Raw genomic sequence first — 27,936 nt, 5'->3', positions numbered from 1 at the left:
ATCATGGGCTTTGGATGGTTTATAAGTGCACAGTTTGGGGGAAAATGAAGAAACTGATTAAGGTAGTTGGAGAAACGTTGGACTTATCACGAGGATTGCCACACTGCTTGCTTTACAGTAACCTGCAAAACAAATGAGCTCACTATCTAAAATAACAGCCATTGAACGAGCTGAAAGCACTCCAGAAATATTAATTCAGACCCACACTAGCCCTTTGAAGTACATCAGGGATATGTAGATTATTGCTTCACTCACAAAGTCCTAAAGTGCTCAGTAACAATGTTTTGAAGACTGAAGAATACTGTAGCCAACTAAAAGTGCAGAAGGAATTTAGGTGAGAAGAATGTAATTATCTGAATTGGAATTTGATCAAGACATTGTAGTTAACATTCTTACTCTAATGAATAGGATCTTTAAATAAGGACCTTATATTCATATTTTATACAAAGCATGGTGAGAGAATACCACTTTGTTTAACATCTTGGTGTTTCTTAAATGTCTTTCCATCTAACGACTGCCATTCTTTATGAAATTCAACGAAATCACAGCACCAAATGCAGTTTATACCATGGACACTTATATTCAGAGGCCTTCCAAGCTATGAAACCAATATTGTTCTAATATTCTGCATAAAGTATTTTTAAATGTGGGATAAACTTTTCTCTGATTTAAATGGGCACAATCTCATTGATTTCCATGAAATCACCTGTACTGTATAACGGTGAGCAGATTGCGCCAGAGTGTACAATAATTTCTGCAAAGGTTCATTTACTTCCGTTATAAGAACTGGTTATGGTAGGTGTTTGATTAAACATATTATTTCAACTACATTCTTCATTATTAAATTGTCCTGATTTCAAAGTTAGATGCTACTACTACACAAGTACAATGGAAGAGTTAGGTGAGTCTCCTAACTACCCATTTGAGAACAGAATCTGGTGCGCAGATGAGATCACTTTGTCAGTGTGTAACTTGCTGGAAAAGGTAAAGGGTTAACATCAGGAAACATCTACCTTCACTATGATCCAGTCCTATTGTTTGTTCTATTTCTGCATAGGTACGAGCGCCATGGCCCTGCACAGAGTCCATGTGGCTGGTCTCCATTAGATGAACAATATCCATTCGGTTGATTTTTGTTAGACACTGGGTAAGACTTGTATCTGTGATGTTAGAAAGACACCATTTAGTTGAGCTGAGAGGTCTGTCTCACATACACTCCTGGGCCACCAATGCCCCAGATCACAGAAATACGTAAGATATTCAAATAGCATTCTCATACATACAATGCAGATACCTCATATGTGAAAAGAACCCAGGGATAGAATGAAAAAATTGTATTAATGTTATTATTGAAAACCTGATATGTTGGAAGGGTTGCATGCATGAATTATTCTAACATTATCGGTTAGAAAGCTTCCTCAGCTAATGCACATTTTTCTGCTTGGCTGGGTAATGTAGGACTTAAGGCTTAGATGGTCAGAGATATTTAGGGGCCTATCTCCCATTGGAATCAATGGCAGGTGCATAAATATCTTTGCAAATCTAGGCCCTAAGGTACTTACAAAGTGGGATAACTCATTTCTGCCTTTTGTGAGATTTTATGCTTTTACCTTCCCAATGTGCTGTGATAAATAACTTACTTTAACACAAAATCTTGTGCTATGAAAGTACATTCTTTGGTCAGTTGCCTTCGTACTCTTCTAAGCTTTATCTATATTCACTTTGTGTGACTGTGGGTGAGCACATGTCTAGCCCTGCTAGTCTGGGAAAGTACAGTTCGTGCAACAACTGAAAATGTACCTGTAGCATGTTTCCCATCTCTTTCAAGCCAGTATTTCAGAAGTGCATGGCTCTGGTCCTGCAGTGAATTTGGATTTTCAATTCGGATCTGGTGAATTTGCTCTTCTGTGAAATCCAGTTCTCTTGCTAATTCTGTGAACAAGAGGCCATTTTTTGTAAAGCCTTTCACATTTGTTGTTAGCTTGGGCCCCTTTTGGGGCTGGCAGATGCAGCCACAGAGATTACTTTCCCTGACACCAAACTTCTCTCCATTTTATGTGCCATACCAACAGACATTAGGGTGAGACATTTTTATGTAGAGATCACCAAATCCTCCAGAATCCATCATTCCCAATTTCCATTTAGTATCTGAAGCTTTTTGAATCTAGTTAAAGAACTGGTTAATTTTAAATGATGACACATTTTGCAGGCACTGAGTCCGGGGCTGGATTAAGGCATAAATGCTAGAGGCCTCTATGGACATGTGATGGTCAGAATCTTAGCATTCTGATTAAAAAAAACCTAATGTTTCTAGGATTTATGGTTTGGGAGAAAAGTTTGAACATGTGAACTGAGAGTAATCAGTATAGCCATGTCTGCTTGTGTTGGCAGATAGCCTCAAATTATAATTCTGAGAGAGGGAACTACACTCGGAATTAGTGGGAGGCTCCTGACGATAACTCTTCAACATAAGAGAGTGTGTAGCAGAAGAGAGCATGGGTTTGGGCCAACTCATCCAAGCTTATATAACTCAGCAGCTGGGGTAAATACTGGGAAACCCCTGCTGCCTTTCTCTCTGGGAGAGAAGGGGGGATCCCCTGCCACAGCCACTCTGAATGGCAAGGCCATAGCGGGTCCCATGAAGTGATGTACCAAAGGCCCCAGATTGCATAATCTAGCCCTGAGTAAACCCATTTTGTAAATCCATGCCCTTTTGGAATTTTGAAACAAAATGTAACCAGCTAGAATACATATGGAAAAACAAATTTCGCACATGCATTCTGGCTACAAATTAGACTTAGATCTGTGAGTCATACAGGACTTTTCCTAAAAACAATTTCATTGTACCCTCAAAGTAAAATAGGGAAGAAGAAGAACCTTTGCCACTATCTGTGTGTGTACCTCCAGGCTTCAGGCAGGCATTCTGCTCAGCTGCCATCACTAGACTATTCTAACCACTCAGGATTCAGGTTTGTCACTGCTGTGTATGGCCAAAACAAAGTTTGTGATGAAAAAAGACCAAATTAAAGGCAAGATGGTAAGCTGGCCTTACAATACCACGCTGGGATACGAAGTGACTCTCTTCCTCTCTGTGCAGCAGGAGGGCAACGAATGTGCAGAACACGGGGTCTGGTCTACTCTATAAAGTTGCAAGCTCCTACACTCAGATTTGTCTCTGGCCAATGTAAGATCCCTATTACGACAATGCAGTAAATGGCACTGAACCATGATCAGGACAGAGAACTATGCACAGCTCATTCTCTTTAAATTTCTCTTGTTGTCAGCTGATTTCCAGCAGCAGAATTACTAATTTCACTCAGTTCCAATTTGGCCTATCCACCAATGATGTATCTATCTCACCCTGGAGTGGGTTTCTGCAGATAAAATCACTGTTGCAAATATGGCCCCTTTCATCTCCCCAAACTCTGCCATCAGTTCTCAAAAAAAAAAAAAGGCCTGCTCTCATTTATGGAAGACTTACTTAGCTGTCTGTGGTTGCTCTACAGTCCAGAATTGCCAATGCACAAGCTGCTCTGGCCACACACCCACCTGCCCTGATATGGCCTCTAACCAGAGTCCTGGGGGGGATGCAAGGAGGAGTGATATTGTTTTATGTACATTGGTTCTGTGCCATTCTTATGTTGGCCATAGAGTGAGGTGCCATAGAGTCTAGAATCTGGCCCATACTCTTCCTTTTCTTTACTGCAAGGTCGAAATATCATCAATATCCTGAGAATACTCTAGTTTCTATAAGCTATTGGAGAACTGTCTTTCATTAATAAATAAAGACGACATTTGGCAGAAGCACAGAAATGGAAGAAAAGCCCAATTCTGAATAAACATACTTTATCTGAAAGAGATTACTTGCAGTTTACCTGTCCAGCTGAATCCAAGATGATCAGCAATGTGTGCCAGTCTTTCCTCTGTTCTTCCTTGATCATCCTGTTGATCTACATAAGGTCAAACAGAACAGCCACAAGTTGTCTAAGAACAAGTCAAGGAGAAGCTACAAAACTGATGTATCTCAAGAAAGGAAAGCATTCTTCTTCTAACTGCTCTGGAGCGCCATAAACTGTGCCTAAGTGTTTAAAAATGGATACCTAATATTAGGCTTTTACAGCCCTATTTAGGTGCCAAAAATGGCCTGATTTTCAAATTGCAGCTTTTAGCTGGACATCATTTTTGAAAATCAGACTACTCATGTAGATGCAAAAATAGGATGTAAATGTCTACTGTACCCATTTCGGCCAAAAAAGTTATTCTTAGGTTTCTACTTAACAATAAGCCCCCTTATATCTAGAACAAAAGAGGAGAGGGCCAACTGTTACTGGGACAAAAACTGTGTTTTTTCCATGCTCTCTTTAGTCAAAAGAGAAGAGAAGTCAAAAATGTACTGCAATTTGTTCATTTTGATCTATTATTATTTTAAAGAAAATGTTATTCAATCACAAGGAATTTCAAATTACAATTTGTATTTGGTATTTAGCAATATATTTTATTGGATTATTTCATTAAAGATTATTACAACTGTATTCAAAGAATAACCCAGGATATTTACAAAGAAAGCCTGGGAAAGACAAGATTCCACTTGTCATTTTTTATATATTTCAGTGATAAAAGCATAAGGACGCATCCCCACATCCAGTTTGAGACCAGTAGAGTTGAAGTTTTGGTTTTCCCATGGATTTCATGATATTACAATCTCAATAGTTAGTTACAGGAATACAGATGTATGTATCTGTTTATAAGTTTTGGCTATTGGGAGGCTACTCAATGATATTATAAAAAAGTTAACATTTATTGGGGGAAAAAAACGCCACCAATCACTATGCACTATATTAAGTTACTGGTGAAATGTGGAGCATTCTTGAGAAATTGGCTGTCAAAAAACAAAGTTTAATGATTTTTAAAATGTGAAACAGTATTGAGGCCTCAAACTGCAAAAGAAAAAAAATGCACCTATCTCAGTTTCAACAACGCGTTTATTTGCCGAAATATTTTATCACTAGTAAAAATACGAGGTCAATCTAGGACCAAGGAAAACCAAAAGTCAAAACTAGCATGGCCTGAAGAATCAGTTGAGTTAAAAGCAAAATAATATCACATTTTTACCAAAGGATTTTCTGCTTATTGTGTTAACACTTTCCATAAGCATTCGCAGTGTGCAATCTTGAGACTGTTTCCCAGAAAAGAAAATATAGACACAATACAATAACAAACACAGCTTACACAAACGCACTAACAATCACAGAAAGCTCAAAGAAAATGATGCACAAATCACACACACTCATGCGCGTACACACACACAGACACACACACACAAAAGAATTATAAAATTCATGACATGCGTAACACTAGGAATCCCAGTGGCTGGCAAATACCTTCAGCACGGTCATGGGCATTTTCATCAGGAATACGCTCAATCTGAGTCTCAATGGACTCATCCCAAATGGGCCTGGTGTCAAAGATGTCTTCAGGAATTGAATGCTGAATCTCAGTGGATGGCACATTTTCAATAACAGAAACTTCTAGGGCGCTACTACTTTCATCATCTGAAATTAATTCTTGTTCTCTTTCTGACTGGGTAAGTCTATCCACTAACTTGGAAGCTTCATCACTAATCTCTTCAAAGAACTCTATGGAGTTTTTGTAAAGGTCAAAAAAGTAGTCCTTATGTTCTTTTGTGGGACTAACAGTACTGTGGGAAGCTGTGGTGCTTCTGCTTTTAACTGGCAGTCTTGATGAAAATATCTTTGATCTTGCTGTTGTCACATCATCTGATTCTAGCTCAAGCTTCATCTCATCCACCCTCTCTCTGGTCTCTGCTTCAACCTCAGCATAACTCCTAGCTTTTATTGAATGCCTAGTCTTTAGATTCATAGGAATACTTGCATCGGATTCAGATTTGCTTCGATTATCTTGTTTCATAGATAGTTTGCATGTCATGTCAAGAGCTTTGGTTGACTGTGGCTTCTGGACAGATGTTTCTGTATATGCACACTGTTGCTCGGCTCTTTGGAAAGCTGCTTTGACCGGAATTTTAGACTTTGGTTTTGTTTGGTCATCCTTTATTTCATCTTGCAAGCTGTCCAGAAAGCCATCTGAGGGCAGGATCTCATATTCTGATTGTTGCAATGACTGCAGTGCAGCAGGAGTTGTTCTGACAGGAATTTTGGATTTGCTTTCAGAAGAAGGCACACTGCTCTCAAGGACAGCAGTAGGGATTTCAATCACGGATCTCTGTTCCTCTGGTGAAGAGTCTGGGGACTCATCATCCTGTTCAGAATACACAGACCGAGTGACTGTGGAAAACTCTAACTGTACATCTATCACAGACTGCTCTGGAGAGATAGGGCAAGGCACCTGACTGCTGTCAAATGCATCATCAGTTTCCACCTTGGAGAAGGGATCTACTTCAGAAGCTTCAGAGGCAGCAGTCTCTTTCTTTGGTGATTTTGAAGAAACTGAAATACCCATTTTAATGGGAATTCTAGATTTAAGTTCAGCTTTTGTAGTGCCCACACTGACACCTGTGCTAGTCATTTCCTCTGATTTATCAGGAGGCTCAGATACTGGTGATGCTATTGTAAGTGCATCTTTTCCCTGTATATCAGTTTCATCTGATTCTGAAGGTGCAAATGGAGCTGGTGATCCCTCTAGTTTAAGAGATTCCATCTCTGCGGCCACTTTCATTTCTTCAGATAAAGAAACATCTTCTTGAGACTGCTGCCCCACTTGGAAAAAGTGAAAGCTTTCATCTGCATAGTTCCTTTTGGTCATGTCAATGGCTCCACTTCGAGTCATTTCAAACAACTTTCCTTCCTGGAAGAGAAAAGGGTTTTGTTCACTAGTGGGTGTCCCTTCTTCTGTGGGTGTCCTGGCTGGTGTGGTATCAGGCGTTGTACCCTGTGACCGCCTGTCCACCATTAAACCAAAAATCTTTTGCTCCTCCTCTTTCACCCGAGCCTCAAAAGCTTCATCGTCTTCACGTATTTCACTCCACCTGTCAGAATCCACATCTGTTTTGGTAATGACCACTTGGCTGATCAGTTTTTCAGCTTCATCTTTTATATACTGAAGGGCGGTTTGATCTAATGCTGTGGGGTCTGCTGTTGAAGGCACTGAAGTTGATATTTTCTGTTTTGATTCTATTTCCATAGACACCTCTTCTGAAGTTTGATCTTCACCTGAAGGAGCATGTCTGCTAAGGGAACCTGCCACTAATGTTTCCTCAATCATTGTTTCTACTTCAACAGAATGAGCATCGCTGGATGATGCACTTGTCATCTGCCTTGTATCCCTTTCTATCCTACTTTCACAGATAGTGAAAAAATGTTCAGAAGGGACATTTTCATATGGGCTTGTTATACGTGGAGCACCACTTTCATCAGTATCTGCTGGATAGCCTTCAAATTCATCCTTTTTAGTGGCAAGGGATGAATATTCTGTGGAAGGATCCTCACTATGAGAAACACTTTGGCATGTCTCAAACTCTTTGTCCGATTTTGTCAAACTACTTCCCAAAGTAGAGCATGTAGGGGAAACATCTTCAGCCAATGCATCATCTTGTGATGCAGAACTATGAGAAGTATCATGTGCAAAGGGACCATATACTTTCCCAGATGCATCCCCTGAAGCACTGAGGTCTTCATGTGTTAACTTTCCTGCTGCATCAGTCTGTTTCTGAGAAGCATGGTGTTGCTCCAGTGCTGGGGACAGCTGATGAACCCAAACTTCTTTTTGAGCATCGTCACCAACTGCATGATAGAAACCATCATCAAGTCGGGTCACTGGGCCATTAGGGCTAATTGTTTCACTTTCATCTGTACTGTAACAACACTTTGATTCATCAGTTTCTGCTATAAAACCAGCATCAGAGTGAAAAATGTTTGATTCTTCAGCAGAAGCTTTATAGCTATCACCAAACTCAGACGGTTCCTCTTTGTCTCCCTTTGTTGGCTTATCTGATTCTGATTTATACTCCATCCTGAAAACATGTTGTTTGGGGTCAATAGGTTGAAATCCTGCTTCTTCAGGGCTGGAACTGGAGTCTACAACAGATAGATGTGGTGAAGGAGGTTGCACTCGAATTACAGGCTCCATTAAAAGACCTGAGTCAGCTTCTTTTTTCAACTGAGTCAATTCTGGCTCACTTTCAGAAGAGGAAGAACTTTTTCTAGTGTCCGCAGAAGACATCACTACTGTAGGTATATGTTTTTCTTCAATGGGTGTTGGCTCTGGTACTTCATTTTCACATGTAACACCTGAATCAGGAATTGAAGATTCCTCTTGCTTTTTATCCTTTATGTACTCTCTTTTCTGTTTTGCTTCTTGTTCCAATTCATCAAACATTTTGATTTTGGTCACCATTTTAAACATCTCCTCTTCCGGAGTGAGCCTCTTCTTTGGTTCGCTTTCGGAATCATCCTCTGGTTCTTCACTGACTTCAGGGATTGTGACTGACTTAGATATATTTGACAGTGCCTGGGAGTCTGCAGTTTTGGGTGTAATTTCATAGCTAATTTCTTCCGAGCTTGGAGTGTCAGGTGAAAGAGGACTTTTCCCAGAACTCTCCATGAGGGATGTTTGTTCTAAACTGTCATCTTCAGCACTTCCATCAGGGTCGCGGAGAATTCTGGAACGCATAGATGCCAGCTCTGGGAACATTTCTGCTCTGGTGGGGAAAGACTGAAGGGGAACCTGTCCTGTAAGAATGCTAGCCTTTGTTTTTTGTTCTACAGGGCTGCTTTCAAGCGAATCACGGCATGGCGACTCTTTCATAGGGCTAGGCTCCAGGGAATCGGGTGTTTTGTGTGATGAGTTATCTTCCAGCACTGGGCTTGCTTCCAATGAGTCTTTATGACTTATAGCCAGGGATTCATCTGCCACTGGACTAAAGCTTTCACTGTGATGACTAGGAAGGGAAAGTTCCAACCCTTGGGGACTTCTAACAACATGATGTTCACCTGTCATATCTTTCTCTAAACAGCTGTCATACATTTCAGAAGATTTAGTTACATGTGTGTGTTCAGTGCTTTTGGATTCTTTTGCACTGCTAACATCTTTCATAATGGAAGCTGAGCTACTATCTGTAAGTTTGCCTGCCCCTTTCTCAGGGGCTGAAGATACCTGTTCTGATAAATGATCAGAATGAGATTTGATAGCTTCAGTATCTGCAGTTAGCTGTTCTGCAGCAATACCTCTTTCACCTTTCACTGGCGAGAGTTCCTTTGGCGAACATGTCTCTGCTGCTCTATGCACCGTAGTGGATTCTTTTGTTTCTCCAATTTCCTCATCAGTTTTCTTTGGTGAGAAAGACAGACTTTCAGGGCTTGTTTCTGGAGTCTCTGCCAGACCCTCATGCTTATAACTTTCCTCGGAGCTGATCTGAGGGGTTCCCTCAAGTAGGCTACCAGGAGAATCTGCTACACCTTCATGTTTAAGGCTTTCTGAGCTACCATCAAAAGCACCACTTTGCAAGGAAAGAGCAGGTAGGAAGCCATCTTTCACATACTCTGATGGGAAGGTAACACTGAAAGGACTGGTCAGTACTTGCTCTAAGTGAAGTTCTCCCTCCTCAGTGATTGAAAGATGTCGGAACTGCTGGTACTTGTCATTATTCTCAAGCTCTTCTTTAATGACATCAGAAAAGTCAGTTGAGGTTTTTCTGTCCGGGCTGATCTGGAAGTCAGTGTCTCCTTGGTCATCTTCAGCTGTACTTTCCTTCACAATTGCTGCCTCCTTGGAACTTTCTTCATCAAATACTGGAGAGAAAGGTTCAGTTCTTTTATAGCTCTGTTCTTTTACCTGGTCTCTATCTACAGGTTCCTCTTTAGTGTAATCAAAAGAAGCTTTTGGTCCTTTTTTTGATGGGGAATCTTTATCTATCTTAAGGACTCTGGTTTGTTTGGCTGGTGGGCTACCTTTTTTGTTTGTTCTCCTAGGTGGTGGTACCTCTTCTGTTTCACGTTCTAAATAAACTGCTTCTCTCTGAGTTGGTTCTTTGTCAGAGAGCTGCTGCTTTTGTTTGATAGCTTTGTGCTCAAACAGTCCAGATTTATTCTTGGATGGATCTTGCCCTGACTGGAAGGCTTTCATCAGCTCCCGGACTGACATAGTCTCTTCAAGTCTTTCTGTTTTAGCTGAGGGTGAAACAGGTGGCTGTGCTTTGTGCACTATTTTTTTAGCTTGCACTGGCCTTGTAACAGGCCTCTCAGTAGTGATTTCTTTTGGCTGGATTCTGACAGGCAGTTTTGAACGTACTTTCTGTTCATCTTCCACTCGCTTCTGAAGAGCTTTTACTTTGTCTTTTATGGAGCCAATAGGCGTTTCTTCTATTACAGGGGATACAGCGCTAACATTAGGAACAGCTGCAGGTGTTAAACCTGGCTCATCATCTAATGACTCCTCAGAACTGAACTTTGTTAGTCCTGATGGTTCTTCACTGCTTTGTGTCTCTCCCTCTCCTTCCTTTTGCCTTTGTTTATCTTTTAATTTCCTCCTAATTGGTTTTTTAATTTCCAGGGCTGGTTTGCGTTGTTCCTGTGTACCTTGAGTTTCAGCTGTTGGAGAGCCCTGTCCTCCTTTTTCAGAACCCCTGCTTATAACAACAGCTTCAAATCTCTCTCCTACTAAATCTTCTTGGAATATTTGTGGCTGCACCTCATGAAGAGATACATAGGTTTTTAAATCCTCAGTAAGATAGTCTACCATTCCTGTCATGTCTTTCTTTCTTATCTCTGTTGTTCCTTCTCCTATCCTAAATTCTATACAGGCAGGTTCAATGGCTTCTAAAGGAGCATTTTGTCTGGCCTCTTCAATTTCTTCATCACTGACAATAACCCATTCCTCTTCCACTAACTCTCGTCCAGAATGGGACCTCAGCAGTATATGGTCTTCTCTTGCGTAGGTTCCATGTCTGAGAATTTCATTTACTTTCTCTAAGTCCTCTTTCACTCTTTCCACAATTTCAAAAGGCTCTCCTGGCTCTTCTTCAGTGGCTTTCCCAAGATCTTTCACCTTAATGGAACCTGACTGATCAGAAGGGTCAGTTGTCAAGATGGCAGTCATTTTGATCAAATCTTGTTTCATCTCAGAAACTTCAGATAGCAAGTCTGGACTGGCTAGTACTGGGACTTCATTAACCAGGTGGCTTTTCAGGATAGATGTTTCTGTAGATTCTGTCTCGTCATCATCTTTGATGTGAATGAAAAACATTGAAAGTAAAATGGAAATCAAAAATAGAGATTGAAAAATGTAATCAGGACTGAAAATGACAGTCTTTGGTTGCATTGGTAGGAAGGTCAACAAAATGGGCTGGGCATGGTGGATCCACAAGATCTGAGGATACAAGAGCAAAGCAAAGCTAACAGGAAAAAAAACTGAAAAGGAAAATGGGCAGGAAATAACTTGCTTAATTTTCCCACTATTGCACATCCACACATACACCACCACCAAAGCTTAACAAACCAAATTATCAGGACAACATAAAAATTACAACAATAACAAAAATTAAAAATAAAAAACAATGCGGGAACACAGTGAAATTACACAGATAGACATCTCAAGATTGTTTGGATGTTATAGATCAATGTTCAAATTAAAAAAAAAACAGAAAAAAGCAAAAAAAAAAAAGAAAAGAAAAAAGGCAAGCAAGCAAAGAAAAAACCCATTAAAATTGGTTGAAAGTCGATTTCCTCTAAGTGAAAGCCAGTGGTAGCAAACTGTCAAAATATTTTTTAGGTAGAAGTATGCATTTGTTTTTCTTAATGAAAAATAAAATATCTGTATTTATGTGTATTTAATTCTACAATAATCTAAAGTCTGATCAAATATATAGAGATCTGAATCAGCTGCAAACCGGCATTTCATCTAAGGGGATCTCACACCTAAACAATGAAACAAACATTCTTCTGCTTCAAGAGGTATGGTCCTTTCCTTGGAACATCCTCATTGACAAATAACATATAGATAGAGGATAAAAAAAGAAGGAAAAAAAAAGAAGGGAAAATAAAAATAACTGTGAATCAACTTAAATGCGAATTTAAAGGTTCAAAAATGTAATGTATGGCAACCAAAAATCAGACATTCACACTGGACACACATACAGTTTATGCAAGCCAAGTTATTTCCATGCAAAGCAAAGGTGTTGGGTATGTAGCCTTACTTAAAAGCAGTAGGTGGAGAATGGTTATGAATTAAAATAATACATGAAAATAAAACACAACATACTGTGGTGAAGTATTAGCTATTCTCCACAACCAATATACAAAGTATAGGATTGTAGGCAGCTCAGAATATGGCATAGTTGCTTGTGGAGAATATTTTGTGTCAGGGCCCAATTCAAACAAGGATTATTAAGAAATCTGCATCTGATTGAATAAAATAGTACAGGATTAATGTCAGTTGTGTCCAGAGCACCACTGTTATTTATTTGTAATGTAATGAATGTTTCCTGTTTTTTTAAAAAAATTACAATATACTAACAGCAATATTTTTCTGTATCGTAAGGTATTAATTGAAGATGGAGTAAACTATCTGAAAGATTCTGTGCAATCAAATATCGGCATTTGTTTAAAAAAATATTCACTCTGTTGCAATACTTTTTTTGTATTTCATGAATTCCGAGTATTCTTCCACTGGGGAAGCAAGCACAGTAAAACTGGATGTTTATGTTTCACAGACTAACAGGTCATCTCTGTGTTGTTTTATAGTATTAGCAAATGCCCATTATGGTAAACGAGAAGGCTAACAGAGCAACTAAGGTTTGATGAAAAATAAAGGAAAGCTTGTGAAATCTCCAGCACTGCTTGGAGACATTTGAGACAAATTCAACATCTTGCATGCCTCATAATATTTGTCAAATTCTCAGTTCATGGGAAATATTGGCATTAAGCCCCCAACTGTCCAATGTGAATAGGTAGTGTGGAGCAGCCATAATTCTCATGGATTTCCATATAGGCCCAGGGATCCAGATTAGTGGGTACTGATAAAGATTTGGAGGTCTAGTTAGCTGCTTCTGACTGGTATGGAATTTTACTGGGATTTTAAGCATTCAGGCTCTTTGAAAAGCCAGTGTGTTCTAATGAAAATCACTCAGTTTCCGCAACAAAAGAAGAGGGTTGGTACATCAGGGATGGGTTTTTTCTTGTTTTTTGTTTTTGAAATCTTTTAAGTTAGGATTTCCAAATGCTTCATTTCTTTCTAGTAATCTTTTAATCCAGTAAATAAAAACTAAATTTGCAGTGCACTGTGTCTGCATGGAACCCCACAGGGGCACAGGAGTCTGATCTTCTGGCAGCGTCAGCGCCTCAGCTATGAACCCCAAAAGAGAAATGATTGGTTTGGCACTGTGCAAATAATCACCATTAAATCCTGTAAAATTCACACACTAGGAAGGACTTTATTGCACAATGGATACTGTGTGCTAAATAAATAAATTAAACAAAAAAGAGGAAATGGGAAAGATTACTATCTCAGGAATCTGGTGCTAAAAATAACTAGTTCTAATTTGGTATATAGTGCCACATGGATGACTAGCAAAACTTCCAAAGACAACAGCTAGAAATGAACTTTTTCCTCTGTGTGAAATTGTATTCACTTTTAAAGATGGCCACAACCCTGAAACAAGTCGTGTCATTTTTTCCCCCAAAATGCAGTTAGTAAGAAAAATTGCTGCATATGAAAGCTCTCAGCTCTCATCACAGGATTGTTTAAATTGAGCAGATAAATTTGTCTGGGTTTGAATCTTCATTAAAGGGAGACATTTAGTAGAACACTTGTTTGGTATAGGTTAGGACCAAGCCAGTCTATTCTCATTAGTCTACCATTAATCCCTATCACTCCAACTAATAACTGTCAGGCTCCACTACATAATAGGGGTATTCATATATCCAATCATATTTCACCACAGTAATGGGGATTACACAGCCTGATTACTTTGGACAGTATCACTTTTACACATGCCTGTGTTTCTTGTAATCAACTTAATGATGTATATTGGGGAGTTTAGTGATACTTTTATTAAAAAGTGATACTGTCCTTTCTCTGATAAAAATGACGTGACAATACTATGCCAATGAACATACAAAAAAATAAAAATGAAGGGATGGGTATTTATACAAGCATAACAGCAATAGCAGGATTTCTAGGGATGTTGAAGGAAAATGAATGCTTAGATGAATTGTCTTAATATGGTATTACTTATAAATTTATAAGTTAAAAAATGGATTTAATTGAATAGCTGCATTCCTATTATATTGCTTACTATTACATTTTTAAACTATTATAATTATTAATAATGTCAGTGAGAGCTTGCAGTCTCTTTCATGCTTTTCTTTATTCTTAACCAGCTTTCATACAAACAGTTGTTATAATTTTTTTAAATCTTACTTTTTTCTGAGGTCATGTCAACCTGAAAGAGAACACAGATAAAGTGAAATGGTTACAATATCACACTGGTGTGTGTATATATATGAGTACAGTATATATAAGGACATATAGGGGCAAATGTTCAAAGTTGGCCTTTGGCTTTATCTTCACAGTTTTGTCTGTGGAATTCTGCCAGCATTGTTATTTGTGCACAAATAAAAATCTCACATGTAAATGGAATTTACACATCCAAAACGGTGTGAGGAAAAATTAGAGGCTACACTCTGAACATTTAACCCTGAGACTCAACTCTGTTGGTAGAATGAATGGAAGGAATGGAATTGGGTAATGCTAAAAACATTCTGCATATAACCCACAGTTTGTCTTCGTTAAGTGTGAATTCCCATTTCAGCCAATAAGAGTTCTGTATGTGGATAAATGCAAGTTGTTGCCCCAAAATATTATCTTTATCTGCTATCTCTTGATTTTCAAGGGAGTGATCAGAACAGAAATACATTATTACAAATTGTGATACAGACCTGCCTTATGATCACTGGTAGGTCACATTACTATTGGTAAACCTTAGGTGAACAACTATAGATTAATATAAGCAACTATTTAAATGTCAATGTCTTTGTGTAATTACTGCACTGCTAGCGGAAAACCGATAGATGTACAGAGGGAAGTACAGACTCTCTAAAATTGGTCTAATTTTTGGACAATTAATCTCACAGTATTTCCCCAAGTGGTGTTCTATGTCCATATCAATTAATTTTAGTAATAGAAAATCAGTGAAAACTATTACTTTAATTCTACATTGGGATATTGGCCCAAGCAGGTCATTTTAAAAAACTGAAACAATTAGCTTCATGGTTCAGGGTCTAACATTGTTGGGTGTTGGGAAGGGAGCTGTAACTACTACGTGTATCAGCAGTTGACAGAAGCAGGATATCAGATTAGATAGCTAAATGGAGATAGATTTTCAAAAATGACTCACACCCACAATTGGGCCAGATTTCCAAAAGAGCTCAATCACATTTTAACCTCTTTAAAAATATGGCCATACTTTCACTTGTTACCTGCCAGGTGCTGAGCACTTCTGAAAATATGGCCAAATTATTTAAATGGGAGAGGAATATCTGGTCTAAAGTGCATTCCATTATAATCATTCCAATCCCTAATATTTAGTTTTTTAAATGGTAACCTGAATAATTGTGTTATCTAAAATTCTTGCAATAGTGGTTTCCAAACTCTGTTCTGTGATTCGTGGAGAATATGTTAATAGTCCATAGGGTGCGGGTGGGTCATATGATTCTAGCTCTCTCCCTGTTTCCAGCTGGTAACCGTCAATACAAGCCAACTAAAAATACATACTTTCCTAGCGTTACTTCCCCATGTAAGGATCAGGGCCTTAGAAATATCTGTAATTGCCAGAAGGATATAATGTGATTGCAAATATAAGAGGAGCTAACCCATCAGAAAATCTCTCTATTAGGATGAAAAGTTTGAGAACTCCTTAAATAATATTGTGGGTTAATAAATGTATGCTCGACTTTAGTAACCAATTCAGAAATACATGGACTTCGTCATAAAAGATCCAGATTCTCAAGTGGGTTACAGCCCTTGGGGTCCTGTAGAGTTGCCTGGTAGCAATTCTAAACTGAATGAGAATCAAAGAGCTGTAACTAGCACCTAGACTCCACCCTCTATCTTCTGCACTGCACTGCTCTGGGACAAGAGAGAATCAGGCCATAAGTTTTTGAGACATAGGTGCTGGAACTAGAAGTGCTGGGGGGTGCAGCAGCAGCATCCCCTAGCTTGAAGTGGTTTCCATCATATGCAAAGTTTACAGTTTGATTCAATGGCTCTCAGCACCCCCACTATACAAACTGTTCCAGCACCACTGCTTTGAAACTACAAACACCTATTGAAATCTTTGCAATACAAAAAAAAAAAAAAAAAAAGGTCCTTTGTAGTTATTGTTGGACAAAATACCATTTTTCCCTAGGTAAAAAAGCAAAACAAATCTTTGCATGCTTATACCCATCCATTTTGCAAGCAACCATGAATTTCATTGAGCTTCCTAAGGATTAACCTATAAGGAATGGTGCTCCTAACTGAACCACATTAGAACATCTCACTAGCACTAGGTCAGTGGACAATATTATATGTTCAAAAGGACAAAACATTCAGTCTCCCAAGACGTATGCTAGTTCTCACTTGTTAGTAGAAATAAGCAATAGCAGAGCCATGATGAAGTGGCATTATAGTAAAATTACCTCTTCTTCCTGCTCTTGGTCTGATTCCGATTCCTTTCAGCCCCAAAATGCCATGCAACAAGAGAGGAAAAAAGAGAGGAGGAAAAATACAGAATATTGAGAAGAAAAGGATAGGAAAAGTATTGTTTCTGACAAAATTCAACAGGCAAGAGTAGGTAAAAAGCATAATTTTTGCAAGTCAGTTCTCACAAGTCAAAAATGGCAGAGGGTCAGTTTAAATATAAAAGGTGGCAACATCAAGCAAATTACAAACAGAAAAGCTGCTTGTCGGGTCTTAGGCTTCTAGTATGTCCTAAATCCTGTTATGAAATGTATGTATACATCATAGAACTCCTACATACAGCGTATATTAAGGGAGCATGGGTAAATATTTTAAAATACTTAGTAAGAATTAATAGAGAAACCCTTTCAAAACTAAAGTGTTATGAGATGTGTTAAGGCATATGATAGAGACATACAGCATATACATAAAAATATGGTGCTCCAGTTGACTACTACAAGGCACCTTCTACAGCAGGCTAACACATCTCACAATAATGTAACATATTTCTTCTAATCATGTTTAATCTTCAAGGGTGAAATGCACCCCTGGGCAGAGGGCTGACCATCTGGTAAGAAAGAATGAACTACACAAGACAGACGCTAGTCTGACTTAATGCACTACTGGAAGGCACTCAGGTACTATGGTTATTAGAGAGGTACAAGGAGGATAGAATAGAATTGTGCTGGCCCTCTGAACAGGTGAATTCCTCTTAGTGCTTGGTCCAGCTCTCATTGAGATGAATGAGAAGACTCATGGACTTCAGTGGGACCTCAACTGGGCTCAAATATACTATTTATAAATATCAGCAAATACTGACTTTCAATAACTTTTTCCTATTTGCCTTTGCTATTAGCTGCTTTCCTTCACCAGGTATATCAATATGCCCTTTAAGGAGGTTCTGGATAGAGAGCAGTTGCAAAGTATGATATTTTTAAGCATACTGCGCCAGATTTTTGACAGCTTTGAACAGATGGCAAAAAATGTTACTGCTATATTAGAATCCTATTTAGGAAATAGCTTTGATGCTGTTATAACTACTGTAATTTCTAGAGTGTATTATAACTATTGCAACTTCACTTCTGTCCAACAACATGAATGAACAATGAAATAGTTCCATCAATGATATGGAAATGCCATTGCAAGATACCTCGATTTCCAAGTCTCTTATGGCCAGGTAATAAAATAATAAAACTATATTTGGAACTTTTTGGCACTTTATATATGAGGAATGTACAGTCACTCCTCACTTAAAGTCATCCTGGTTAACGTTGTTTTGTTGTTACATTGCTGATCAATTAGAGAACATGCTCGTTTCAACTTGCGCAATGCTCCCATATTAACATTGTTTAGCAGCTGCCTGTTTTGTCCACTGGTTGCAGAAAGAGCAGCCCATTGGAGTTAGCTGGTGGGGGCTTGGAACCAGGGTGGACTGGCAGCCCCTCATCAGCTCCCCACTTGCCTAAGTTCCCCATTCAGCAGCCACCCAGCAAGCTATCAATTGCCTGTAGTTCAGCTGTCCTTCCCCCGACTGCCATATGCTGCTCCTAACCTCTGCCTTGGAGCTGCTCCCAGGAGCCTCCTGCTTGCTATGCAGAGAGAGGGGGGGAAGTGGGGGACTAATATCAGGGTGTCCCCTTCCCGCCTGCTCCTGACCCCGCTTACCCCATCTCCACAGAGCAGGGGCGGGACACGACAGGGCTCAGGACAGACAGAGCTTGCTAGCAGCGGCTGCTGTCTCGATTTGCTGATCTACTTAAAAAGGCAATGTACTTAAGAGTGCAGTCGGCGTACTTAAAGGGGCAATGCACATCTCTCTCTCACACAAACAGTGTGTGTCTCCGTCTGCCATGCTGTCTTACCTCCCTCCATTTGTGCAGCCTTGTAGAGTGTGAGGCTACATTAAAAACGTGTTACTCCTTGAGGGCTCAGCCTAGTGCTTGTTCATCATTTAGCTGTAAGGCATTCCCTTGGAAATATCCCACCCTCTTCCACCTTCTGACTTCACCATCTCAACCAAGCTTCACAATCATCATTGCTGTGTACAGTATCAAAGTGTTCAAAACTTATACTGTGTGTGAGAGAGAGAGAGAAAAAAAAATTCCCTGGAACCTAGTCCCTCCCCCTAAACACACATTAATTCTTATGGGGAAATTGGATTCACTTAACATCATTTCACTTAAAGTTGCATTTTTCAGGAACATAACTAAGTGAGGAGTTACTGCAATATGCATTACAGATATTAATATATTTATTCTTATATAACCCAGTGAGAGGCGGGCTTGAATAGGAACTCCATTTCTATAGAGAAGGCAGTAGGGCACAGAGTGGTTAAGCAATTTACCCGATATCACATAGGAAGTCTTTGGTAAAGTTGGGAATGGCACCTAGTCCTCCTCACTGATTTCCAGTTCTGTGTTTTATCACGGGACAGAATTGTCATTAGTTTCAATATAATTTCTGCACGGAGACCAAGCTGAGCCTAGGCCCATTCCAAAAACAACTGAAGTCTGTGGTAGTCGTTCCACTAACTTCCATGAGCTTCACATCAGACTTGGCATATGTGTCCCAGATTTTGTTTTTTGGACTATTCCATCACCAGAATGTAGGATATGTTTAAAAACTTAAAGAATGGAAATAATTTATTTGAAATTCAGTCAGAAAGACATATGGTCCAAAATCTGATATATTTCCCCCACCCAAAGTGATACGTCAAATATGCACTGTGCATTTTCAAGAGTGGTTGTGCCAATATTCAAATACACTGATAAATTTTAAATACTATTTATTTTCCCCTTGCTAATACTAAAATCCTTAGGCCTGGTCTACACTACAGCATTAGGTCAACTAAGGCAGCTTACATCGACCTAATTATGTCAGTGTACACACTATCGCCTTGCTCCCACCAATGTAAGAGGAGGTCTACACTATAGCCAGGATTAATGCTCTGAGATCGATTCACTGGCAGTCGATTTAGTGGGTCTAGTGAAGACCCCGCAGTAACTTGACCTAAGGTACGTCGACTTCATTACGTTATTCACATAGCCAGAGTTGCATAGCGTAGGTTGACTTACCGCAGTAGTGTAGACATAGCCTAAGTGTCCTACTACACCAACATAGTAACTCCACCTCCACGAGAGGCATAGGGCTTATGTCTGTATAGTTAGGGTGACGCAGTTTTCCTGTAAACACTGCGTTACTTATATCTATTGGCTGTCATTCTGTTCACTGGAGCCATGAAACTGACAAGAAGCCAGCTCCTGGGCTCCCCAGCCAGGCTGCTGCTCAATCTCTGCTACAAGCTGGGCTGCCACCCAGGCTCCTGACTCAGGCTGCTGCCCAGGCTCCCCATTCCCCGCAGGGAGCCGTGCTGCCTCTCAGGGTCCTGGCTCCACACTCCAAGTCAGGCTATTGCCCAACCTCCTGGCTCTGTGTTGCTGCCTGGGCTCTCAGCTTCCCACTCCTTGCTGGGAGCATGGCAGCTGACCGGACTCTGGGTGCAGATCCCGCGCTGGAAGCACAGCTGCCCCCCTGGGCTTCTAATTTCCCCACCAGGAACAGGGCAGCCACACCGAGCTTCTTGGCTCCCCACTCCCTGCTGGGAATGGGGCAGTCGACTGGACACCAGGCACAGATCTCCCTGCCAGGAGCCTGGCTGCCCTCCCCGAGCTCTTAAGTCCCTGCTCCCCCTGGGGAACATAGTTGTGCCTGGCAGGGTGCTCTGCTCCTGGAGTCCGGTCATCTGCCATGCTCCCAGTGGGGAGCGGGGAGTCGAGAAACCCGGTGCAGCTGTCCCATTCCTGATGGGGAGTAGGGAGCCAGGAGGGGGACAGCCAGGCTCCTGGTTAGGAGCAGTGAGCCGCACATTGAGCTGAAAACTCTGGCTTTCAGTCCCCCACACTGCCCCTCTTAAATTGGTGAAAGTGCTCCTAGTGAGGATGTGCACTAGTGACAGAAGAAGAGCAGTGTGGACATGAACCACTGCAGCTGTATGTCAGCCTAACATAGACTGACTTGAATTTATAGAAAACATGCCCTAAATTATGGATTTTTAACAATCTTTTGCCCTCCTGCCAATTTCCTGGTTGTGCTGTGACACTGATGATCCTAGACAAAAAACTTCTATAAAGCTCTGATACAGTACAGTTGACATTACCTTTGTGTAAAGTGGCAATGTGATATTTAAGTTGCAGATGGCTTGATGGACTAGCCCTCTAGTAGATTTTGGCTCCTTCATAAATGATAGCCGCCCACAAGGTTCTTGAGTGGAGTCTCGTACCTAACGCAGCAAAGATATAAAAGTTTAATCTGTACTTCAGCTGCCCTCTGTATTCCATATGCAGTGTCAAAACTAGTTACAGGTAGACATTAGATCTGGAAAAAAGATCCTTCATGTATAGAGGTACATTTATGGTGTTGTTCTGGATTGTTATATATTTAAGTATGTGTATATATGTGAAAAACAGGAGAGATCAGCAAAATAATTTAGACACTTTGAAGTCAGTAATAATGGCTTATTCACACAATGCAGTTTGAGACAGTAATTGCACTGTGACTACACTTTCATGATAACCTGCACTAACTCTGTTTTTCACTGACATACTGATGTTAGGGCATTTTTTAATTAATCTATAAAATAAAAACCTTCAAAATTCACACATATCACTACCATAATCTGTACATGCACTTATATTTTCCTTGGTACATCATCATCAACTGCTGCTTCTTTGACTTCATTAGTAACAAAAGACAGCAACTGATCATTTAGCTGTTGTTATAGGGAGAGTGTGACACAGGTCACACTTAAGTTTTCTTCTACTTCAAAATACCTTAGCAATTAAAATTCAGTGCACTTAAAATTGAGACTACTGCTGGGATATCTCTGAAAAAGCTGCAAGTTTTTTAAGTGTGACCACTGTATAATTCATGAAACAAAACAAAATTATATGAGAGCATGATGTGTTCTGACACTTTGAAGTAAACCTTGGAAGATCCCCATGTATCACATCTGTAAGGCAGAACTAGACATGCAACATTTAGGACTTCAAATATGAAGGGGTTTTAGGTTCCGTAAACAGTCTAGGGAAGTACATACAAATAAAAGAATTATACCTCATTACAGATTTCATCACCAAGGCCAAATGATAAAAATTAGTCTTAAATATAGCCATGTGATTACATACTTCTATTAACCTGAAAATACAGGATGCAGAGCCACATGACATACTTTCAGGACTGTATTAGAAAATTCAGGATGAGACAAACCATGTGAAGCCAGCAGTATGTGACATAAACACAGCTGATTCAGTTCTATATAAGTCAGACATTCATACAATAATGAGCTGGGTGGCGGGGAGATGACACAAGAGGGTGTTCCTTGGTTATGACTAACCTATCTAGAATTGTAGATGCTTTCCAAAAGTTTACTTTCTCAATTAATCCCCATCTGCACATCTGACTAGCTAAATTAATTTTATATCACAGAGATTATTAAACATTTTTAATTTAAACAAGAACCTATAATGACTGGTTTAGCAATCTCAGCCCAGTAATCCCTGGCACCATTGTTGGTGATACAGAATTACCCCAATACTCCGGGCACAATCACCTAGGGATGGCTTTGAAACTCATTGCCAGGGAATTGTGCTCTGCATTGCCTATAGAAGTGCTTTTCTCTGGGCTGCGTTCTCCAGTTTCTAGTGCTACTGACATGACAATTTTCAAAAATAAAACTACAACTGAAGCCCTCTGAACCTGTCCCTCTGAAAGGAGAGAAGTGCATTTGTCAGAGGTAACTTTAAGCATAGCAGATCCATGCCAATAGGTCTCCATGCTAGTAACATGGATTTTTAGCGAGAGCATCACTACAGCTGTTATCACAATCAGCTTGCTCCTCCACTTGAGACTCTATGAAGGCAGTGGATGAGCAGCATAATTTGAAATATAAATAAAGCACTCATTCCTGCTCACACTGAAGTCAAAGGGCATTTTGCATTGCCTTCAGTGGGAGTAAGACTGGGCATAGAGTTGAAGAATACCTATAGAACACTTGAAGAACTACAGCTGTATTTATATGATTTTGGTGTGATAAGTAGTAAGGCCAGCACCAGTACAATTTAGCTGACCTGTCTGTGATGCAGACCAGTATTTGCAGCTTTCTCATGAACCACAGTCAAACCACTTAGTATCAGGGATCTAATGCTTACCTACTACCGCAAATAGCAAAGTTGGAATACAGGAGTATTAAGAGGATTTTCCCAGTTATGTAAATGCACTTGCTGCCTTGCATACATTGTGACAGAAGGAAACACTTATTTCTGTAAAACAGAGGACTGCACTTGCAAATCACGGAAAAATAAAACATAAGGACTAATGGAGCTGTTCCTTCATCTCATTAGGTAGAGAACAGTATTCCAAAAGACACAACACTGAAGTCTGAAATGCATCACTGTGAGTATGCCATGCACTGATGAGAGTGATATAGCCACAGATTAGTACACATACAGTGCATTTTTACCCAGATTTGGGACTACTGTATTTGATAAAGTCTGGTTTGCCCTACCAGACAACAGAAGGCAGTGGTTGCTCATAGCAACAAAATACTTATTTCAGTATTTCTTATATGAGAAGGTGGGGAAACTGTGTGATGGACATTTTCCAGACTGACAAGTGTATTGAAAACCCAGAGCCAGCCCTGAATAAAACCACAGCCCACAACTGAAGTTATTCCATTACCTTGACGAACAGCGGAAGTCTATTTTCTTTGAAGGCATAAAAACTGAATATATGATGTTGCCCACTTTTTGTTAGTGGCACCAGATTGCCAAAGCAGTCAACGTAGATAGGCTTTCCTTCTAATACCTATGTGGAGTTAAAAAAAAGAATCCCCCCCCCCCAAATCATATCAATAGCCATATTCAATATTCATTTTTACAAGATTTTGATTTATCCTTATGTAAGCATAATTCTGCACTGAGTTGAACCAATCTTAAAATTTTCAGTATACAGTGATCTCCACCCTCAGCATTAGTGTTGCCATTTAGTATTATCCCGAATGTGTGAAGACACATTTCAGATTATTTATCTCAATTCTAATTTTGAATATCATACTAGTTTCACCTGCTAAGAGTAGTGAGAAGTGCTTACAAATGAGAACAATGCTTTGTGTTCTATGAACCTGCGCAGATTTTCCATTTACAAGAATGTGTGCATTTTTCAGCATACTGTACTAAACTGCTTACCATATGCTGGCCCTCACCCAGGGCACCCTCTAGCATCATGCCACAGCACGACAAGTGCATCTAACCCGTTTTCTTTTCAGCTCTCACTTGCCCCTTTCTGGCTAACTCTATCACTGTTTCATTCTCTTAACCACACCTGGGTGGCAGCTGACAAAGTCACAGGTGCACTGGACCCTGCTCCCTCTTAAAGGGGTCAGTCACTCTGTGTTCACCATTACAGTTGAAGCAAACTCAGGATCCCAATTTGGAGCTGGAATGTAGCAAATCTGGCTGTGAGTATCGTGAGGTTACATGTTTTACCTTCTTGGTCAATTCAAATAATTGCATAGTTTCTTTATTCTGCAGCAGGGTGACCATAAGGGTCCAATCTACTTGGAACAGTCTTAGAGATGAGGCTTTTGCCCTGGGCTCCATAGGCCCAATTTTCAGAGGGGTTGTGCACTTGCAGATCCCTTTGGCTCCCACTGAAGTTGTGAGCATTTAATACTTCTGAAAACCAGGCCTCAAGTGAATGTCTGGGATGCCTCTATGATACTGCTTATATTTCCTGGTAGCTATTTATATGACCCTTCCTCAGACCTGGGAACTCACTTCATCACAGCTTTTGGAGTCACCCCACACAAGCTAACAGCACGTTCAAAGGGCTCTTCTTACCTCTACCTCCCAGTAATTTAGTTTTGCCAATGTAATAAGCACCTATTTTATCTATCTTCTCTGCAAAAGATTGCCTATCACAGCCTTTAGCACCAGACACAGAACCTCAGAAATCATATACGCATGGTGGGAATTAGAGCAGAATAAAAGTATTTGTCAGGAGGCAGAATGCGCTGTGCTTTATCCATTTCCCGCTTGTCATTAATTTTAAAGGAGCTGACTCAGCCAGGAAAGCATTTAACAAACAGCGCTAATACCCACACAGAAAGGCTTTTCTATGTTCAATATCAAACATGAATATTTATCAAACCTGCTAATTTATCTTCTTGCTCCTGGTGGACAAGCACGGCTTTTCTCACTGATGTCTACAGCAAACAAGCTGACCAATTCCAACTACTCTGTCAAGGTGTTGACGATTTTTCGATTATTAATAGGTATTTGGTGGAAAGTGGCAGGTGGGTACCTAACTGATCTTAGAGCCTTTGAAAATCTCCAGAGTCCATACTCTATGACATTCGATGTGCCTTACAAAGCTTAAATCATTTAAACATCAAAAATATGACTAATAAGTGCAAAAGGATAAATCCTGAGGTGGTTACTTGGCTTTTTCAAGTTCCTTCCTCAGGCAAACTTCTAAAGGAGTCAGTGGGAGATTATCTGAACAACAAGGAATTTAAGATTTTGTCTTGACAGGTTACATCACAAAGCTAATTAAAATTAAATCACTCTCCTGTGACCACAATAGAAATGGTCACTGTGCGCTTTTCTTAGTGTTGAACAAAGCTTGCAGCCCCCATGTCCACTGCCATTCCACTGAGGGTCTTGGAGTCAGAAAACACAGGCTACAAAGTGAGCAGCCCTGGGCTGGAAGTGGGTGAGGCAGGCTGGTAGATGCATTGATTTATAACATCTTTCAGGTAGATTCCACAGAGAGGGTTCCTACAGAGCGTAGGTGGGTTTAAAACTGCTCCTTCCTCTGACAAAACTGTAAGGTGTGTGAATTAGTGTGGCAGCAATACTGCTATACCCTCCCTTGGGGTGATCTCCCTCCATTGTAGCCGCCCAGTGTCCTAATTTCTCTGTTTTTGTGTACCAAATTCTGAGGTCCTTAATCAGCCAACATTCCTGCCAACTTCAGTGACAGTTTTGCCTCATTAAGGGCCACAGGAAATGGCCCTCTCACTATAATCTTTCCTCCTCCCCCCAAAACTAGCTTGACAATTACTCCTGCTTGACAAGAAACAAAGCCAGCCTTTCAGCAGAATTCCTGTTCCCCTCAGCATTGTTTGTACACCACAGCATAGTTCCTTGATGAAGATAGGAACCATTACCCTTCCATATTGCTGTTTTGCAGTGAAATTAGACAATAAGAGTGATCATCACAGTATCCTGAAGACTCCCCTCCCCTGGATTTGATAGAGAATGCCACCTATATAATACTCTCTAACCCTACTGGGCTGGAGAGTAACGGAATGAGTTTAGAGATACATTTTTCAAAAATGCTTCAAGAGAGACTTAGGAGCCTGAGTCTCATTGAATGTCAATAAGACTTATGGAATCTAAGCTCCCAAAGTCACTTAGATGTTTACCCTAGAGCTGGGAACTCTGAGCCTCCAGAATGAAGCATCTGCAGGCCACTCATTCCATCACAGTCTCAATCCTTTCTTTTAATCTAAACCTTACAGCTGGGATTTTCCATAGTACTCACTGATGGCCTATCTTAGCTCCCATTGATATGAAATGAGAGTTTCATATGAAGTCAGAGCTGGCCTGAAACTCGGTGCTTGTTTTGAATTATCTTATACCTTGCTCTGAGATCACAGTATTCTGCTTACAAAACATAACCAACTTGCTATGTAAACTATGCATACAACTTGAAGGTATAAAAAGAGTTTTCTGCAATTGCTGTTTTTATGAACAGAAAAGCAGATACAAAAGGCCAGTATACATTTCCACACACAAAAATAGACCACTACATTCTTTGGTTTGGAGAATATAAGCTTGATTTTTAATCCAATTACAAAACATTTCTTAAATGTATACATACTTCCATTACTATTTTCTGCATATTGTCTGATATCGGAGGCAGAATTTGTGATTTTAGAAATAGATGGGGCAAGACATTGTGAATGAAGACAAAGAAAATGATACTATATTATCTTGTATTGTACCTCTACATCCCTGCTTCTGGCAACTTCTGCAAAGTTTTCTTGTTGTTCTAGCGTTTTATCCACCTTGTCATCTGTCATGCAGAAGCACCTTAATCGAGCTTCTATGGGATCATGTGATTTGGCAAACACAACAAATTTGGCCATGTAAGGCACACAGATAATCTCTCTGTAAACTTGGGAGGCAAAAGTAACAGATTCCTGTATCTGCCGACAGTCTACCAGCCAAAACCTGTGAAGGAACATGAAGAGCAGTTATTGGAATTGGCCGTCTAGCAAGATGTAAGCAATGCAAATCTCCATACTGGTAGTGTAGACACTGTCCTGGTACCATTGCCCTCTGACATCAAGTAACACAGCCACAGTTATTCATGAAAAAATCAGAAAAAAAATAGAAATTTAAAACTCAATTTGGGGAGATGAGTGTCAGGTAACCCATAATGCATTTTTTCTTAGTAAAAGGAAATTTTAAAGAATGATATAGATCCTAATCCAGCAACGATTTAAAGTTTGAGTGAAGTATATGTGGAAGTCTTTGCGGGGTCAGGAGCTTTAACAGTAACCTGCTGAATTAAAGACCTGGTCACTTAACCTGTTGTCATTAAGGCTTAGCTGTAAACCAAAACATGCCCTACTAATCTCCATGTCATCTAGATATGGGAAATTGCATTATACAGCAGTGAACAGAACCTAGTAGCTGCTGATAGGACATAAAAGGAAATGCTTTCCTAGTGAACATCCCCCAATACTAACCAACTCCGGCACTGTGGCCAGGCAGTCTTACCCGAGCAAGAAACGAAAGTATGGAACCTCAGGTATAATCTGGATTTTATACAATGATACAGGCCCATACTGCCGGACATAGTCTCTTGGATAATATGCCTGCCCATAAACCGATTAAATCAATGAGAGGTCATTGTTTATCTGGCTTCACTTATTTAACAACCACTTACTGTAAACTGCTTACAAGAGAATACCAGCTTCTAACACTTTCCTCCAGCAGAGTTCATTGAAAACATTCCTCGCTATTTCTCACAAAGCAACTGTCATTCATGTAATGTTGCAACAGACCCAAGTATCACAGACAATAGACATAGATCACTATATAAATTGCATACACACCTCAGAAACCAGGACTAGAACTACAGCTCCAGAAACAGGCCTCTACCAGTTGAGCAGAAGGA

General features: G+C 40.0%; 1 protein-coding gene and 1 long non-coding RNA gene across 24 annotated transcripts in view; one reads left to right on the top strand and one right to left on the bottom strand.

The window, feature by feature from the left end:
- Window positions 1-27,936, bottom strand: part of ANK2 (ankyrin 2) — a 598,819-nt gene that overhangs the window by 14,957 nt on the left and 555,926 nt on the right. For 14 of the 23 annotated variants that reach the window (XM_030564743.1, XM_030564749.1, XM_030564746.1 and 11 more), the window contains 8 exons: window positions 26,756-26,984; window positions 23,425-23,550; window positions 20,846-20,968; window positions 16,650-16,682; window positions 14,392-14,413; window positions 3,876-3,950; window positions 1,801-1,932; window positions 1,014-1,160 (listed from right to left, as the gene is read on the bottom strand). In XM_030564743.1, coding sequence (XP_030420603.1) covers window positions 1,014-1,160; window positions 1,801-1,932; window positions 3,876-3,950; window positions 14,392-14,413; window positions 16,650-16,682; window positions 20,846-20,968; window positions 23,425-23,550; window positions 26,756-26,984 — 887 coding nt within the window. Of the gene's footprint in view, window positions 1-1,013; window positions 1,161-1,800; window positions 1,933-3,875; window positions 3,951-5,381; window positions 11,196-14,391; window positions 14,414-16,649; window positions 16,683-20,845; window positions 20,969-23,424; window positions 23,551-26,755; window positions 26,985-27,936 lie in introns of all 23 variants that reach the window. The other 9 variants (XM_030564737.1, XM_030564739.1, XM_030564736.1 and 6 more) reach the window with 2 other exon arrangements.
- LOC115652560 lies at window positions 443-18,319 on the top strand. The gene is made up of 4 exons (XR_004000681.1): window positions 443-453; window positions 10,143-10,148; window positions 11,110-11,112; window positions 18,201-18,319. It is a non-coding gene; the product is annotated as an uncharacterized LOC115652560 (long non-coding RNA).

The sequence above is a fragment of the Gopherus evgoodei genome, chromosome 5 (genome assembly GCF_007399415.2).
Source record: "Gopherus evgoodei ecotype Sinaloan lineage chromosome 5, rGopEvg1_v1.p, whole genome shotgun sequence".
Lineage (NCBI taxonomy): Eukaryota > Metazoa > Chordata > Testudines > Testudinidae > Gopherus > Gopherus evgoodei.
The sequence above is the reverse complement of the archived record's forward strand: the minus strand, read 5'-3'. Positions and strand labels throughout refer to the sequence as shown.